This window comes from Trachurus japonicus, chromosome 4, assembly GCF_045865225.1.
Source record: "Trachurus japonicus isolate A0001 chromosome 4, Traja_1.0".
Lineage (NCBI taxonomy): Eukaryota > Metazoa > Chordata > Actinopteri > Carangiformes > Carangidae > Trachurus > Trachurus japonicus.
This window is the reverse complement of record NC_140910.1, coordinates 35294517-35308610: the sequence shown is the minus strand read 5'-3', so window position 1 is coordinate 35308610 and position 14094 is coordinate 35294517. Positions and strand designations below refer to the sequence as shown.

The 14094-nt window shown below is 40.9% G+C and overlaps 1 protein-coding gene across 1 annotated transcript in view; it reads left to right on the top strand.

Annotated features, from left to right (window-relative positions):
* frem1b (Fras1 related extracellular matrix 1b) overlaps nucleotides 1-14094 on the top strand; it is a 112763-nt gene that overhangs the window by 60827 nt on the left and 37842 nt on the right. Inside the window, exons 19-22 of the mRNA XM_085775261.1 lie at nucleotides 1460-1648; nucleotides 4434-4630; nucleotides 6359-6584; nucleotides 8463-8607. Coding sequence (XP_085631387.1) covers nucleotides 1460-1648; nucleotides 4434-4630; nucleotides 6359-6584; nucleotides 8463-8607 — 757 coding nt within the window. The remainder of the gene's footprint in view (nucleotides 1-1459; nucleotides 1649-4433; nucleotides 4631-6358; nucleotides 6585-8462; nucleotides 8608-14094) is intronic.

The following is a 14094-nucleotide window of genomic DNA, read 5'->3' as shown; positions in this document are numbered from 1 at the left end:
TTCATTCATTCATTCAGCAGCAGCAGCAGCTAACACCAGACAGTGTGGGGGGGTTGGAGGTGTTTAGGGGGGGTAGGTGGGGGGGTGTATGTGGTGTTTCTGGTCTAATTAATTAGCAGTGAATAAAGACGCAGCGTAAGAGCATTAGCGCAGGGAAACAAGAGGAATCCGGCTTTACCTTGTCTCTTATTCTGGAGGAACGCTGGTTTATCAGGGAGATCCAGGACTGTCCATCATTAACACACACACACACACACACACACACACACACACACACACACACACACACAATCTATATACCGTACACACAAAGAATATGTGCACATGGGTTTTGGACGTGTGGATGTTTGTGTGTTAATTAACCAGCAGGAGGAAGGATTCATTAGCAGCTACAAAGACAGAGGCTGATACTGTATACTACTATATATACTATATATACTATGTATAGACATACACTACTCTACTAACTAAAAAGTTAGGGATTTTTGGCTTCTGGATTAAATTTTATAATGCACCTTTAATGCACTATAACCTGACAGGTGAACTTAATTGAACCTTCTCTAAGCTTTTGAATGCACATGTCCAGTTGTTCCATGTTTCAGTCCTTATTGAATAACATGCTGTTCTCTAACAAGATGATTAACCACAAACATATAATGTTATATATAATATATATAATGTTGTTGTTGTTATCGTTGCCATAGTAGCAGATTTCTGGGTTAAAGGGCCATTGTGTAACTTCTCCTGTTATCTCTACAGGAAAATCCATTATTTGGTTCAAAAGTCTGTTTTTCATTAACCAGTAATCATCTCATCAACAAACTGAAACGTTATGCCGTTAACGTGCAGCGGCTGTCTGCCGTCTGCCCAATTTCACATGAATGCAGCATGAAAAATACGACTGAGTTGCTTGTGATATACAACCACAACGCTAGATGGGAGGAATTCCTACGCAATGTACCTTTAAAGGCCCCATGGCATGAAAAATGTGATTTTGGTTATTTTTTCTTTGGGCCACGTATCTACTGCCCCATGCATCAAACTGGTCATAAACGGAGAAACACACACCGCTCATTTGTAGGAACTGTCTCTTTAAGACGACCAGATAGCACTTCCTCCTTTCTGTGATGTCACACACAAGGTAACTCCGCCCACCGTGACCAGTTGTTTTTTGTTTTTTTTATGAATGCAGCTTAGGCTTCAGTTACTTGCCTGTTATTGGCCCGACCACATGCCACTCAAAAACAGTGAGCCAATCAGAGGAGAGGTTCTCATTCTCTCTTCTGATTGGCCAAACGACCTGTGCCTGCTAGAGCTCCAGAAAGGGGCAGTAGAAACCATATGAAGCAGATCACAGGTACTCAGAACCAATGATACATCTGGTTAGGGAAATAAACTCAGAGAAAAGTGCACAGCATGGGCCTTTAAGAACTGCTTCATGTTTCCCTGTGTGTTCTAGGTGAGTCTCTGCTGGTGGTGGACGAGGGCTCCTCAGTCTGTCTGTGTGGGGGGGTCCTGGGGGCCTCGGACCCCGACAGCCCCCCCGACCGGCTCAGCTTCCACCTGGAGACGCCGCCGCTGCACGGCTTCCTGGAGAACACGCTGCCCACGGCCGGCTCAGAGAAGAGCAACGCCGGCATCCCAGTCGGTCAGTGTGTAGCTAGACTGCAAAAACTCTACATCTGTCCAAGAATATTTGTCTTATTTCTTGTCAAAATGTCTCATTTCTAGTCAAAACTAATCTCTTTCCCCTTAAAATAAGACTCATCACCTAAAATTTAACTTGTTTTTAGATCATTTTCACTTGTTTCAAACTCATTTTGGTAACACTTTACTTGACATCTATCTCTATAACACATTATAACCAGACTTATAATGAGTTATAATCAGTGTGCGAAATACCCATCAATATTCGGGGGGGTCCCTAACTCGCGATTGTTGCGCAATACCGTTATTTTTTTTTCTTTTTATAAAGTAGGACTATAACATTACAATAAGCCAAGAAAATTAGCCTATAGCCTAAAAAGGAGAGACAAAGTTGTGTATTACAATGCAGAAAGTAATTGACGATAAATAGACGATAATTCAAATAAATAAAAGACAATAATTGGCACCACACTGGCGCACTTGAACAATGAATAAATGCCAGGTATAGGAGACTGGCGCGCGATCAGGGCAATGCAGAAACGAATAGACAATAAATAAAATACAACAATTAAAATGAATGAAAGACACCAAACTCGTGCACTCGAATAACAACCAACTGTATAAATCTGGAGATCGGAGACTGACGTGCAATTATGTGCACGACGAGATCCTCAGCCTGCAACTATGACCGATCATGTAACCTTATCTAACCATCCATCTAGCAAATACGTTTAAACACAGCATTGAACACATCCACAAATCACATTCGTATAACGGGCCATCATAAAAATTGAAAAAGCACAGACACATGGCTCACAACAGGCGCCTGGCCAAACAACACCACTGGGGGTTCAGGCCATCGTATGCTGAAGCAGGCTAGCCTCTTACCTCAAGTTATTTTCCTGCCTTAATGTCAAGCCAAGGGTTGCGGTATTTCCATTACCCCACCTGCTTAGGTGTAAAAAAAAAAGAAAAAGAAAAGCGGCCAATCACCAGTGCTAGCAGCAGGGGCTGCGGCTACGTCTTCAGAGCACTCGGCCTCAACTTCACTTTCTTCGGCAGAGGGTGGGAGAGGAACGGGATCCTCTGTTCTGATAGCGAGTGGGCTCGACTCCTGCGCTGGGCTGGCGCACATGGCTAATTTGCATAATGCGCAGGTGACACGGTTCAGCTTAATGTTAAACGAATAAATGTTTTGAATTATGAATACTGGACATGGTGATCTTAAACACGTTTAATTGACCACAATAAAATTATTGTATTATATTATATTATTTATTTTTTTGACAAGATTGAGACCCCCCTCAGATTTTGCTTTTGAGTCTTTCAGGGGGTCTCAAGGGGTTAATCGGGGGGGTCTGACCCCCCCAAACCCCCCCGTATTTCGCACTATGGTTATAATGCAGTTATAGCACTGTATAACTATAGTTATAAACACTCATAATGATCATAATGCTTTGTAACAACAATCATAACTCACTATAAAGCATTTTATCATGACTTATAAGGTCAGGTATTATAATACGTTATAATTGTTAGTAACTGGCTGACAATGACCACATAGATAATGTATTATAAATATAGTTATAATGCATTATAATTGGCTTATAAACGTGTATAACTATCATTATAAACACTCATAAATCACATAAGACTTTATAACAATAAGCATTACACATTATAGAGCATTATCACTCTATTATAATACTTGACCTTATTAGCCATTATAAAATGCTCTATGATGTCTTATGCTTATTGTTATAAAGCCTTATGGTAATTAATGAGTGTTTATAATGATAGTTATACACGTTTATAAGCCAATTATAACACATTATAACTATATGTATAATGCATTATCGATGTTTGCATTGTCAGCGAGTTACTAACAATTATAACGTATAATAATACCTGACACTATAAAGCATTTTATCTTGACTTATAAGGTCAGATATTATAATACGTTATAATTGTTAGTAACTCGCTGACAATGACCACATAGATAATGTATTATAAATATAGTTATAATGCATTATAATTGGCTTATAGACGTGTGTAACTATCATTATAAACACTCATAAATCACATAAGACTTTATAACAATAAGCATTACACATTATAGAGCATTATCACTCTATTATAATACTAAGACCTTATTAGCCATTATAAAATGCTCTATGATGTCTTATGCTTATTGTTATAAAGCCTTATGGTAATTAATGAGTGTTTATAATGATAGTTATACACATTTATAAGACAATTATAACACATTATAACTATATTTATAATGCATTATCGATGTTTGCATTGTCAGCGAGTTACTAACAATTATAACGTATTATAATACCTGACCTTATAAATCACAATAAAATGCTTTATAGTGTGTTATGATTGTTGTTATGAAGCATTATGATCATTTATGAGTGTTTATAACTATACTTATACAGTGCTATAACTGCATTATAACTCATTATAAGTCTGGTTTTAATGTGTTATAGAGATAGGCGTTAAGTAAAGTGTTACCCTAATTTTCACTTGAAATTAAGTAGAAAAATCTGCCAGTGAAAGCAAGTTTTTTGTGTTTGTAATAAGAAATAAAACTTGCTCCACTGTCAGATTTTTCTACTGATTTCAAGTGAAAATCTGCTTGAAAGAAGTAAAAAGTGTCTAAAAACAAGCTGCTTTTTATGTGATGTTTCTTATTTTAAGTAGAATGAGGTTTGTTTGGACTAGAAACGTGTGTTCATGTGTGACAGACCCTTCCTGACCAGGAGTTCTCGTTTTCCCAGAATCCTTCAGTCTGACCCACCTGACCTCTGGCTTCATCAACTACGTGCAGTCGGAGCACAAGGGGGCGGAGCCGACGGTCGACCAGCTGTCCGTCAGCGTGAGCGACGGTTTGTATCGCTCCGCCCCCGTCACCTTCTACATCATCATCAACCCGACCAATGACGAGCCGCCGTCTCTGCTCCTCGCCAACTTCACCGTACGTAACCGCGTCCTGATGGCGGCGCCGTGCAGTCTCCATCTGCCCATTCTGTTTAAGAATCTTCACATAATGTCAGTCTACGATATTAATATTAGGGGTGGGAGAAAAAATCGATTCACATATATATCGCAAGATCTTTTTTTTTTTTTTTTAAATAGATTTTTTTTTCTCAAAAATCGATTTTTTTTTTTTTGATTTTTTTTTTTTTTTTTTGATTTTTTTAAAATATTGTGCAATGTGCATTCATTCGTCTTTTTTACATACAGAGAGTCCAGGTTTTGAAAAGGGTTTAAGTTCACTTTATAATGGAGTATGTTAATTTATAGGCTCCTACAGTATTTGTGTGCAGATAAATGTTAAAAATGCTAAAGACTAAAAATCATAGAGAGAATCTGCAATATCGTAGAATCGCAATTTAAATCGAATCGCCATCCAAAAAATCGTAGAAGAATCGAATCGGGAGAAAAGCGTATCGTCCCAGCCCTAATTAATATACTTCAATCATGCATATTTATTTATAAATATATTATTCATCTTTCCCACTTGCTGCCCAAATCCTTTCATGAATTCTTTACAGTTAACTCTCAGGTCCATTCTTATAACACAAGACACACTGATTAATCATCCCCCTTTTTGCCGCACTACACATAGCCTACTCAGTTTTCTTTTGCTTCCAGAGGCTCCATACTTTGGAATTCCCATCTTCATGTAGTTAAATTATCTTCATCCCTCAATACTTTTAAGTTAAGACTGAAATCTTAAACCTGTTAAATCAAAGTTCCTAATAGTTTCTTTTCCAGTATATTTGTCATTGGATCATTATCTCTTTACATGCTCATACACTCACTCAGTTAAATACAATTATTTTATATTTATACACATTTTTTTTTTTTTACCTCTCCCGCACTTACTATTCTTGTTTCATTTCTGTTTTTTGTAATTGACCTATATGGCTAAGCCACGCCCCCAAACGTGATGAGCCAATCACAGTGCTCATAGCTAGCCCATACACTGGGACATTCTCTGCTTCCACGTCCATTGAAATGCATTGAAGTTAGTCAGTTTTCATTCGTTTTTATATGTTTTTTCTTGACATTTTAAGTTTAAAATGGTCAAACGGTGTTCATGGGGTACATGCAACTCCAACACTAGGTATCCTGAGAGGCCACGGGGGGGATTTTTTTTAACCTTTTCCCAAACCACATCTCAACCAAGAGAAGTGTCTGCTCTGGATAAAGTTATGCAGTAGACCACAACACCAACTAAACCTGGATAAACTTAACAAGGATGTCTACATCTGTTCTAAGTTAAGTCAACAACGTATTTGAGGCAACATATTGTCAGAGATGTTTAGATGTTAGCCAGTATCACAACTAAGCATAAAGTCCGCTAGCTTAATGCTAACGTATATGTAAAACTCCATAGACAGGCTAACAGAAGTTAGCCCGTCGCTATCGGTGTTTCGCGGCAACCGACAGCCATAGCAGTAAAGCTAAGTGAAGTTTTGGTGACTTCCAGATGATATTTAATCTTTCTGTCTCCAAAAACCATCAATTGCCTCCTGTGAAATGTCTCCTACTGTGACAGCTGTTGCCATAGCAACTGTCACCGAATGTGACTGTTGGTCCCAGTGAGTGGAGGGGGCGGGGCTTAGCCAGAGGTCAATTGTCTTTTATTATGGTGCAAATAAATACAAATACAGCTGTCCTCCTCCTCCTGCTGCAGGTGAAGGAGGGTGGGGTCAGGGAGTTGACTCCGCCCCTCCTGGACGCCGTGGACCTGGACGCCCCCCCGGACCGGCTCAGCTTCACCGTGCTGCGGCCGCCGGCCCACGGCCGCCTCATCAACGCCGTCTACGGCGCCGACGCGAGCCGCTACCGAGAGATGGGAGCCGAGCTGCTGCAGAGGAGCCTCGCCGTCGCATCCTTCACGCTGCACGAGCTGCGCCAAGGTACACACCTGTCTCAGAGCAGTTAGAACTAGAGCAGAAGTAAGGTGAATGTTTGTGTTAATCTAAGTCTTAAATAGTTGTATCTTCCGACAGCAATCACTTCTATAGAGTGTTTGGTCTGAAACACGGGTCTGTCAGTCACTCTGCTCTGCTCTGAGCCCAGGAGAAAACTTTCCTTGTATCCTACAACCTTTATCCAATGAGGAGAGAGAACGGCATAAAGGGGCAGTCCTCTCTGTGTGTGCAGCCAAGGGATGCGCCTGAATGTGGTGACGTAGGGACGAGGACCAATAGATCCATGACGAGGGCGGGGGCTACTAACTCCATCAGCTGACAGGAAATTAGCCAAAACGACCGGATCGCTTACTGAAGCTTTAAGCAATATAGATATATTTCTTTTATAAAACGGTTACCAATAATGACAATATGAAAGAGGAATACGCATCAATTTCATGTAGTTTTATTCAACCAAAATAAAAATCTGTTCCCAGCTGTCCAGACGTTAGCTCCAAGTAGCTCTGTCACTGCTCAGTCCCCTCTACCATTGTGAACCCTCTGGAGGTCAAAGTTCACCTTCAACATGTCAATTACACTACTTTACTACATTTTTTAACATCCTAAAAACATCGACTGTCTGTTGCTACGGACTGCAACAGTCCGTTGTCATGGATACATGACAACAACTTCCATTCATACCAGTCATACGTGCCTGAGGCGGAGTGATAGCCTGCGCTGTGATAAGGCTTTAGAATAGTAGCCGTGGTAACTGCTCATTATACCACGGTTAACAACCAATCAGATCACCGGATTTCACCTTTACCTTTTATAATAATCAATAATCAATAACTGCATCTTCAAGACGGCTCATTCTGGGACTTTTAAGATTTAATCTTCAAAACATCCTCTTGATCCTTTTGAGAATTAAATCTTAAAGGGACAACCAGGAGTTTTGTAAAAGCGAAGTGTTTCCACTACATTTATGAGCCTCCGCACCGTGAAATTCTTTGACCGGCGCAAGACAGACTCATGTTTTCATTCATCAAGAATTAAAGTCAGAGGTTGGAAGACGATCACATACCGTCGTAGTTCCCACCATAAACGGCAAAAACTCAAAATCTTTCCAAGAATATTTGTCTTATTTCTTGTCCAAATGTCTCATTTCTAGTCAAAACTAAACTCTTTCCACTTAAAATAAGACTCATCATCTCAAAATGAACTTGTTTTTAGATCATTTTCACTTGTTTCAAACAAATTTTCCACTTGAAATAAGTAGAAAAATCTGCCAGTGAAAGCAAGTTTTTTGTGTTTGTAATAAGAAAGAAAAACTTGCTCCATTATCAGATTTTTCTACTTATTTCAAGTGAAAATCTGCTTGAAAGAAGTAAAAAGTGTCTAAAAACAAGCTACTTTTTATGTGATTTTACGTATAATGAGATTTGTTTTGACTAGAAATAAGACAAATATTCTTGGTAAGATATTGAGTTTTTGCAGTGGCATAAACGGAGATTCGGCGGCGTTATTCTCATGACTCGCCACGAAACCGAAAGTAAAGAAACGCTGGTCGGCTCGCCCAGCATTTCCACCACCACTAATAATAACAAAATAACCATAGAGACAAAACCATAGATTTATCTAAAATGGACCATTAACAAGTGGTAACGGAGATTCATCCACATTAATATCAGACTTTTTATAACCAAATACAAACTGTCCCTTTAAATGTCCTTTTCTTTATCATGAATGAAGAAAATGCAGTTTGGATAATTTATTATTGATTTTATTTATGAGTCAAAAATGCAGATATATTTTGAAAATGAAAAAGCGTTTCTGTTAAACCAGTTCAATTTGGATTATGATGTTTGGATTATTTCTCTGCAGGGATGAAGATCATGTACGTGCACGATGACTCGGAGACGCTGAAGGACGTCGTGGTTCTGCAGCTGACGGACGGCGTCCACTCGGTGCAGGGGACGGCTCATGTCACCGTGCTGCCGGTCGACGACCAGAGGCCACGGCTGCTCAAGTACACACAACCACACACACACACACACACACACAACCTTATAAATCTATCTTTGTGAGGACATGTCATTGACATAATGTATTCCCTAGCCCCTTACCCTAACCTTAACCATCCAAAACTAATGCCTAAACTTAAAGGGATAGTACCATTTTATTTAAAGTGTGGTTGTATGATCTCCAAATAGCCCCTAAGTACTTTAATTGCAGTAGAAGACTCTCTGCACTCCTCCCGTTAGCAACGCCAGCCCATAATAGCCCTGCCCAGAGATTTACAACATACATTGTTGTGAATGGACCCAAAGAAACGGCCTATTTTCACGGCCTAAAAGAGGTTTTACCTGAAAAAAAATACACAGTTCCATTGTTCACTATAATATAATTTTTTCCAGCCCCTCAAAGTTCAGGAAAAACACAGTTTTTATTTGGACCTAACCAACTCACGTATCCCTCCGCCCAGGGTTAGCGCCCGCCGATCAGCAGTTGGTTCGGTCCAAATAAAAGCTGTGTTTTTCCTGCACTTTGAAGGGCTGGAAAAAATTATATTATAGCGAACAATGGAACTGGGTTTTTTTTTTTTCGGGTAAAACCTCTTTTAGGCCGTGAAAATAATAATAATAATTAAACAGCAACGTTCTATTTAAAGCCGTTTTTCTCACTTTTCATTTTTTTGGTCATAATAGATTAAAATGCCCATAACTTTTGATCTGAAAGAGCTATCTCAGTTATTCAAACAGTTTTGAATGGCTGAAAACTTCTAGTTTGTGGAAATATCAAAAAATGAAAATGTCCAAATCCCACCATGTGAAGGGTTTTCCCAGGCCGCCACACAAATAAAATGGACGGTTAAAGAGGAAATCTGTGACCCCCTCCCTCCTCCTCCTGCCATCATATTTTCATATGAGTGAGTGATTGGGAATTTGCATCCTTGACTGAGTTCCCAGTGCAGCCCCCCCCCCCCCCTCTGTCCCCAGACCAGCGGCCGGTTGGTGTGTGTGTGTGTGTGTGTGTGTGTGTGTGTGTGTGTGTGTGTGGGTGCTGCTGTTGCGGCCACCGAGGCAGAAGTAACGCTGAGACTTGGCAGACGCCGGCGACTCCGTGTTGTTGCAGCAGCGTTCCTTCCTGCAGCTCCGTCCCATAACCCCGGACTTTACTTCCAAGTGAAGAAGCAGCCAGATGCTTCCTGATGTTTCCTGATGTTCCCCACATCTCCATCATCCCAGTGGGAAAACCGGCTCGCACTCAAACTTTCCCAGTCAAAGTACCGTCACATCAAACTCAGGGTTTATACAGGAATCTTGAAGTTCATTTCAATACCTTTTTAAGACTTTTTCAAGACCTTCTCAACATTTTTTAATACCTCACCGCCGCTTCAAGCTGTAATAGTCTACTTGCCAACAATGAGTACCCGGAAATGTTGAGTACCCCAAAGTTTTATGTTAAATATATAGTATGGGTCCCCAGTATTCAGAAACTGCCGGATGCTAACTTATATATATTGGACAATTAGCATAATTGGCATAATTAGCATAAATTAGCATAATTGCATATATGGGCAATATTTCAACAAAATTGACTTGGCTGATCTGGGCAATATTGGAGTGGTTTTAGGGGTTATTGATGATGCTGAATCCATTTCTGACATTTTCAAAATTCAAAATGGCTGTCTAAACCGGAAGTGACCAGATTTTGGTCCATCAAAATCGGCCCACTGGCGGTTAAAATTTTGTCACTTCCGGTTTAGACAGCCATTTTGAATTTTGAAAATGTCAGAAATGGATTCAGCATCATCAATAACCCCTAAAACCACTCCAATATTGCCCAGATCAGCCAAGTCAATATTGTTGAAATATTGCCCATATAGGCAATTATGCTAATTTATGCTAATTATGTCAGTTATGCTAATTGCCCAATATATATAAGTTAGCATCCGGCAGTTTCTGAATACTGGGGACCCATACTATATATTTAACATGAAACTTTGTGGTACTCAACATTTCCGGGTTCACAATGGGGCCCTATGGGCTGGCAAGTAGACTATAACCATTTACATCAGTGACACTTTTAACTGAACAGTTTTAGTTTTTGTGATAAAGACTCTAGACCACTATGATACAACAGAATTCAAAAAAGGCTGGGATAATAAATCAAAGGAAAAGTTTATCAAAAAAAACATTGCTCAACTCTCAAAAATACAAAAACAACAATCTTCTTTTCTTTTTCATGTACCGGTTCATCTTTGTTTTTTAATAAAACAAATAAATTCACACACTTCCGCAATGTTTTTTACAACTCAAACTCTTGGACAGCTAATTCAGAAAAAATACCTTCAAAATTTAAGACTTTATAAAGTCGTGAAAAGACTTTTTAATACTTTTTTAAGGGTCTTAATTTTCCCAAAATTGATTTATCACCTTTTAATACTTTTCAAGACCCCGCGGATACCCTGAAACTGTTCCTCCGGTTCAAAAACCTTCTAAAGGTTCATTTCGCTTCATTATAACTCAAGTCTTGTTCATTAGTTTGGAGCAGAAACCCTGATTTTCTATAATAATAATAACAACAACAATAATAAAAATAATAATAAACTTAATTCTCAACAAACTTACAAGGTGCAAATACAAATGAATGAATGAAATACTAAAAACCAACTAATTATAATGTAAATAACCCAACAGAGAACACAGTGCAGCACCTGAACCAGCACCAGAAAGGCCTTTTAATTAAAGGGACAACAAGGAGTTTCTCCTTCGGCAGAACAAAAAATTCCGCAACAATAAAAAAAAGTGTCATATTAATGTGGATGAATCTACGTTTCCACTTGTTAATGGTCCATTTTAGATAAATCTATGGTTTTGTCTCTATGGTTATTTTGTTATTATTAGTGGTGGTGGAAATGCTGGGCGAGCCGACGAGCGTTTCTTTACTTTCGGTTTCGTGGCGAGTCATGAGAATAACGCCGCCGTATGAATCTCCGTTTATGGTGGGAACTACGACGGTATGTGATCGTCTTCCAACCTCTGACTTTAATTCTTGATGAATGAAAACATGAGTCTGTCTTGCACCGGTCAAAGAATTTACGGTGCGGAGGCTCATAAATGTAGTGTGAAAACACTTTTACGCTTTTACAAAACTCCTGGTTGTCCCTTTAAAGTGACTCTCTAAAAGAGATCAGAGAGAGATAAAGGTCCGGTCCCTTCTGGTCTCCAGCCCAGAACCAGAAGCTCCTCTTTGGACCTGAGGCTGATGAGGAACAGTTCACACCATTAAAACCAGTCTGATTCACAGTGTGTTGAGTTTGAGTGAGATGATGAAACTAAAAACTGTTGTTGTATAAGTCTGAACACATGAGAACCAATCATAAAGTCAGTTTCTTCTTGGTTGGTGTGTAGGAACGCGTCATAAAGTCAGTTTCTTCTTGGTGGGTGTGTAGGAACGCGTCATAAAGTCAGTTTCTTCTTGGTGGGTGTTGTGGTGTGTAGGAACGCGTCATAAAGTCAGTTTCTTCTTGGTGGGTGTGTAGGAACGCGTCATAAAGTCAGTTTCTTCTTGGTGGGTGTGTAGGAACGCGTCATAAAGTCAGTTTCTTCTTGGTGGGTGTGTAGGAACGCGTCATAAAGTCAGTTTCTTCTTGGTGGGTGTGTAGGAACGCATCATAAAGTCAGTTTCTTCTTGGTGGGTGTGTAGGAACGCGTCATAAAGTCAGTTTCTTCTTGGTTGGTGTGTAGGAACGCGTCATAAAGTCAGTTTCTTCTTGGTGGGTGTGTAGGAACGCGTCATAAAGTCAGTTTCTTCTTGGTTGGTGTGTAGGAACGCGTCATAAAGTCAGTTTCTTCTTGGTGGGTGTCTAGGAACGCGTCATAAAGTCAGTTTCTTCTTGGTGGGTGTGTAGGAACGCGTCATAAAGTCAGTTTCTTCTTGGTGGGTGTCTAGGAACGCGTCATAAAGTCAGTTTCTTCTTGGTGGGTGTTGTGGTGTGTAGGAACGCGTCATAAAGTCAGTTTCTTCTTGGTGGGTGTGTAGGAACGCGTCATAAAGTCAGTTTCTTCTTGGTGGGTGTGTAGGAACGCGTCATAAAGTCAGTTTCTTCTTGGTTGGTGTGTAGGAACCATAGACTGTAAAGCGGCGTTCACACCGAACGCGATAGACGCGAATATAATCGCGCCAGACGCTTCATTCGCACCGCTTGGTCATTTTGGATCATTCGCGTCCATCGCGTCATTCGCGCTAGACGCTCCGCCCGTTCATTTGAAAACCGGTGATCTCAACCTGCTCTCTTTCCACGTCAATCGTGGCTGATATCACCACCTTTGCTGCACTGTACTACTGCTGTACAAGTCTCAGAAACACCGGAAAACCACCCGCCGTCGTGTCTGGGTTCACTGTGTGTGTGTGTGTGTGTGTGTGTGTGTGTGTGTGTGTGTGTGTTTTTTTTTTTTTTGTTCACTCTGTGTAGAAGACGGCAGCGGTGCCCACACACAGCTCAAATACAATCAGCTTCTCCTTCATGTTGTTCTGAGTGTAAACAACCGTACAGAGAAGTGACGTCGTCGGCTTGAACTCGTCGCTGATTGGATGTCACGGCGCGATGCCGCCTGAAAAGTTCAATATTTTCAACTTTATTCGCGCCGCTCTAGACGCTTCAGACGCGCCGCTTCATTCGCGCCGCGTCTCATCGCACCAGACGCTCCATTCGCGCCGCCTCCGCCTGAATCGCGTGTCATCGCGCCATTTACATTGATTTTCAATGTAGAGTTGCCGCTCCATTCGCGTCTATCGCGTTCGGTGTGAACGCCGCTTAAAAAGAATGGACGTAGCGTCCGTGACGTCCTCCATTGGTTTGGGGGAGTCTGTTTTGTGCCGCTACTACGGGGGTTTGAGCCGCGCCATGTTGGATTCTTCTTGCCATATTTGGAGCGGTGCGGCCGTTGGCCGGCCGAGAGCCCGCCCACTGGCCTCGTAGCAGCGGTCACCGGACCTGTCACTCAACGGTTCTGCGCCCTAATTGGCCAGAACTTTAAACCTAATAACAGTAAAACGGTAGAGTTTTAAAAAAATTCACCCCCCTCAGAGTGTGTGCGGGGGTAGAAACTATCGGTTGAGACCAAAAAAATGAAATGTACCAGGCTGTAAATATGTTTTTTAAAGCTGTAAAATCGGCTATTTTAACATGGGGCTCAATTGGAGTTGCTCCCTTCTGGAGCCAGCCCCCAGCGACAGCCGAGGGGATTGCAGCTTTTTGAACGCGGAAGTGAGCTTCACTTCTCAGACCGACAACTGCCCCCTTGGTAGGAACGCGTCATAAAGTCAGTTTCTTCTTGGTGGGTGTGTAGGAACGCGTCATAAAGTCAGTTTCTTCTTGGTGGGTCTGTAGGAACGCGTCATAAAGTCAGTTTCTTCTTGGTGGGTCTGTAGGAACGCGTCATGAAGTCAGTTTCTTCTTGGTGGGTGTGTAGGAACGTGTCATAAAGTCAGTTTCTTCTTGGTGGGT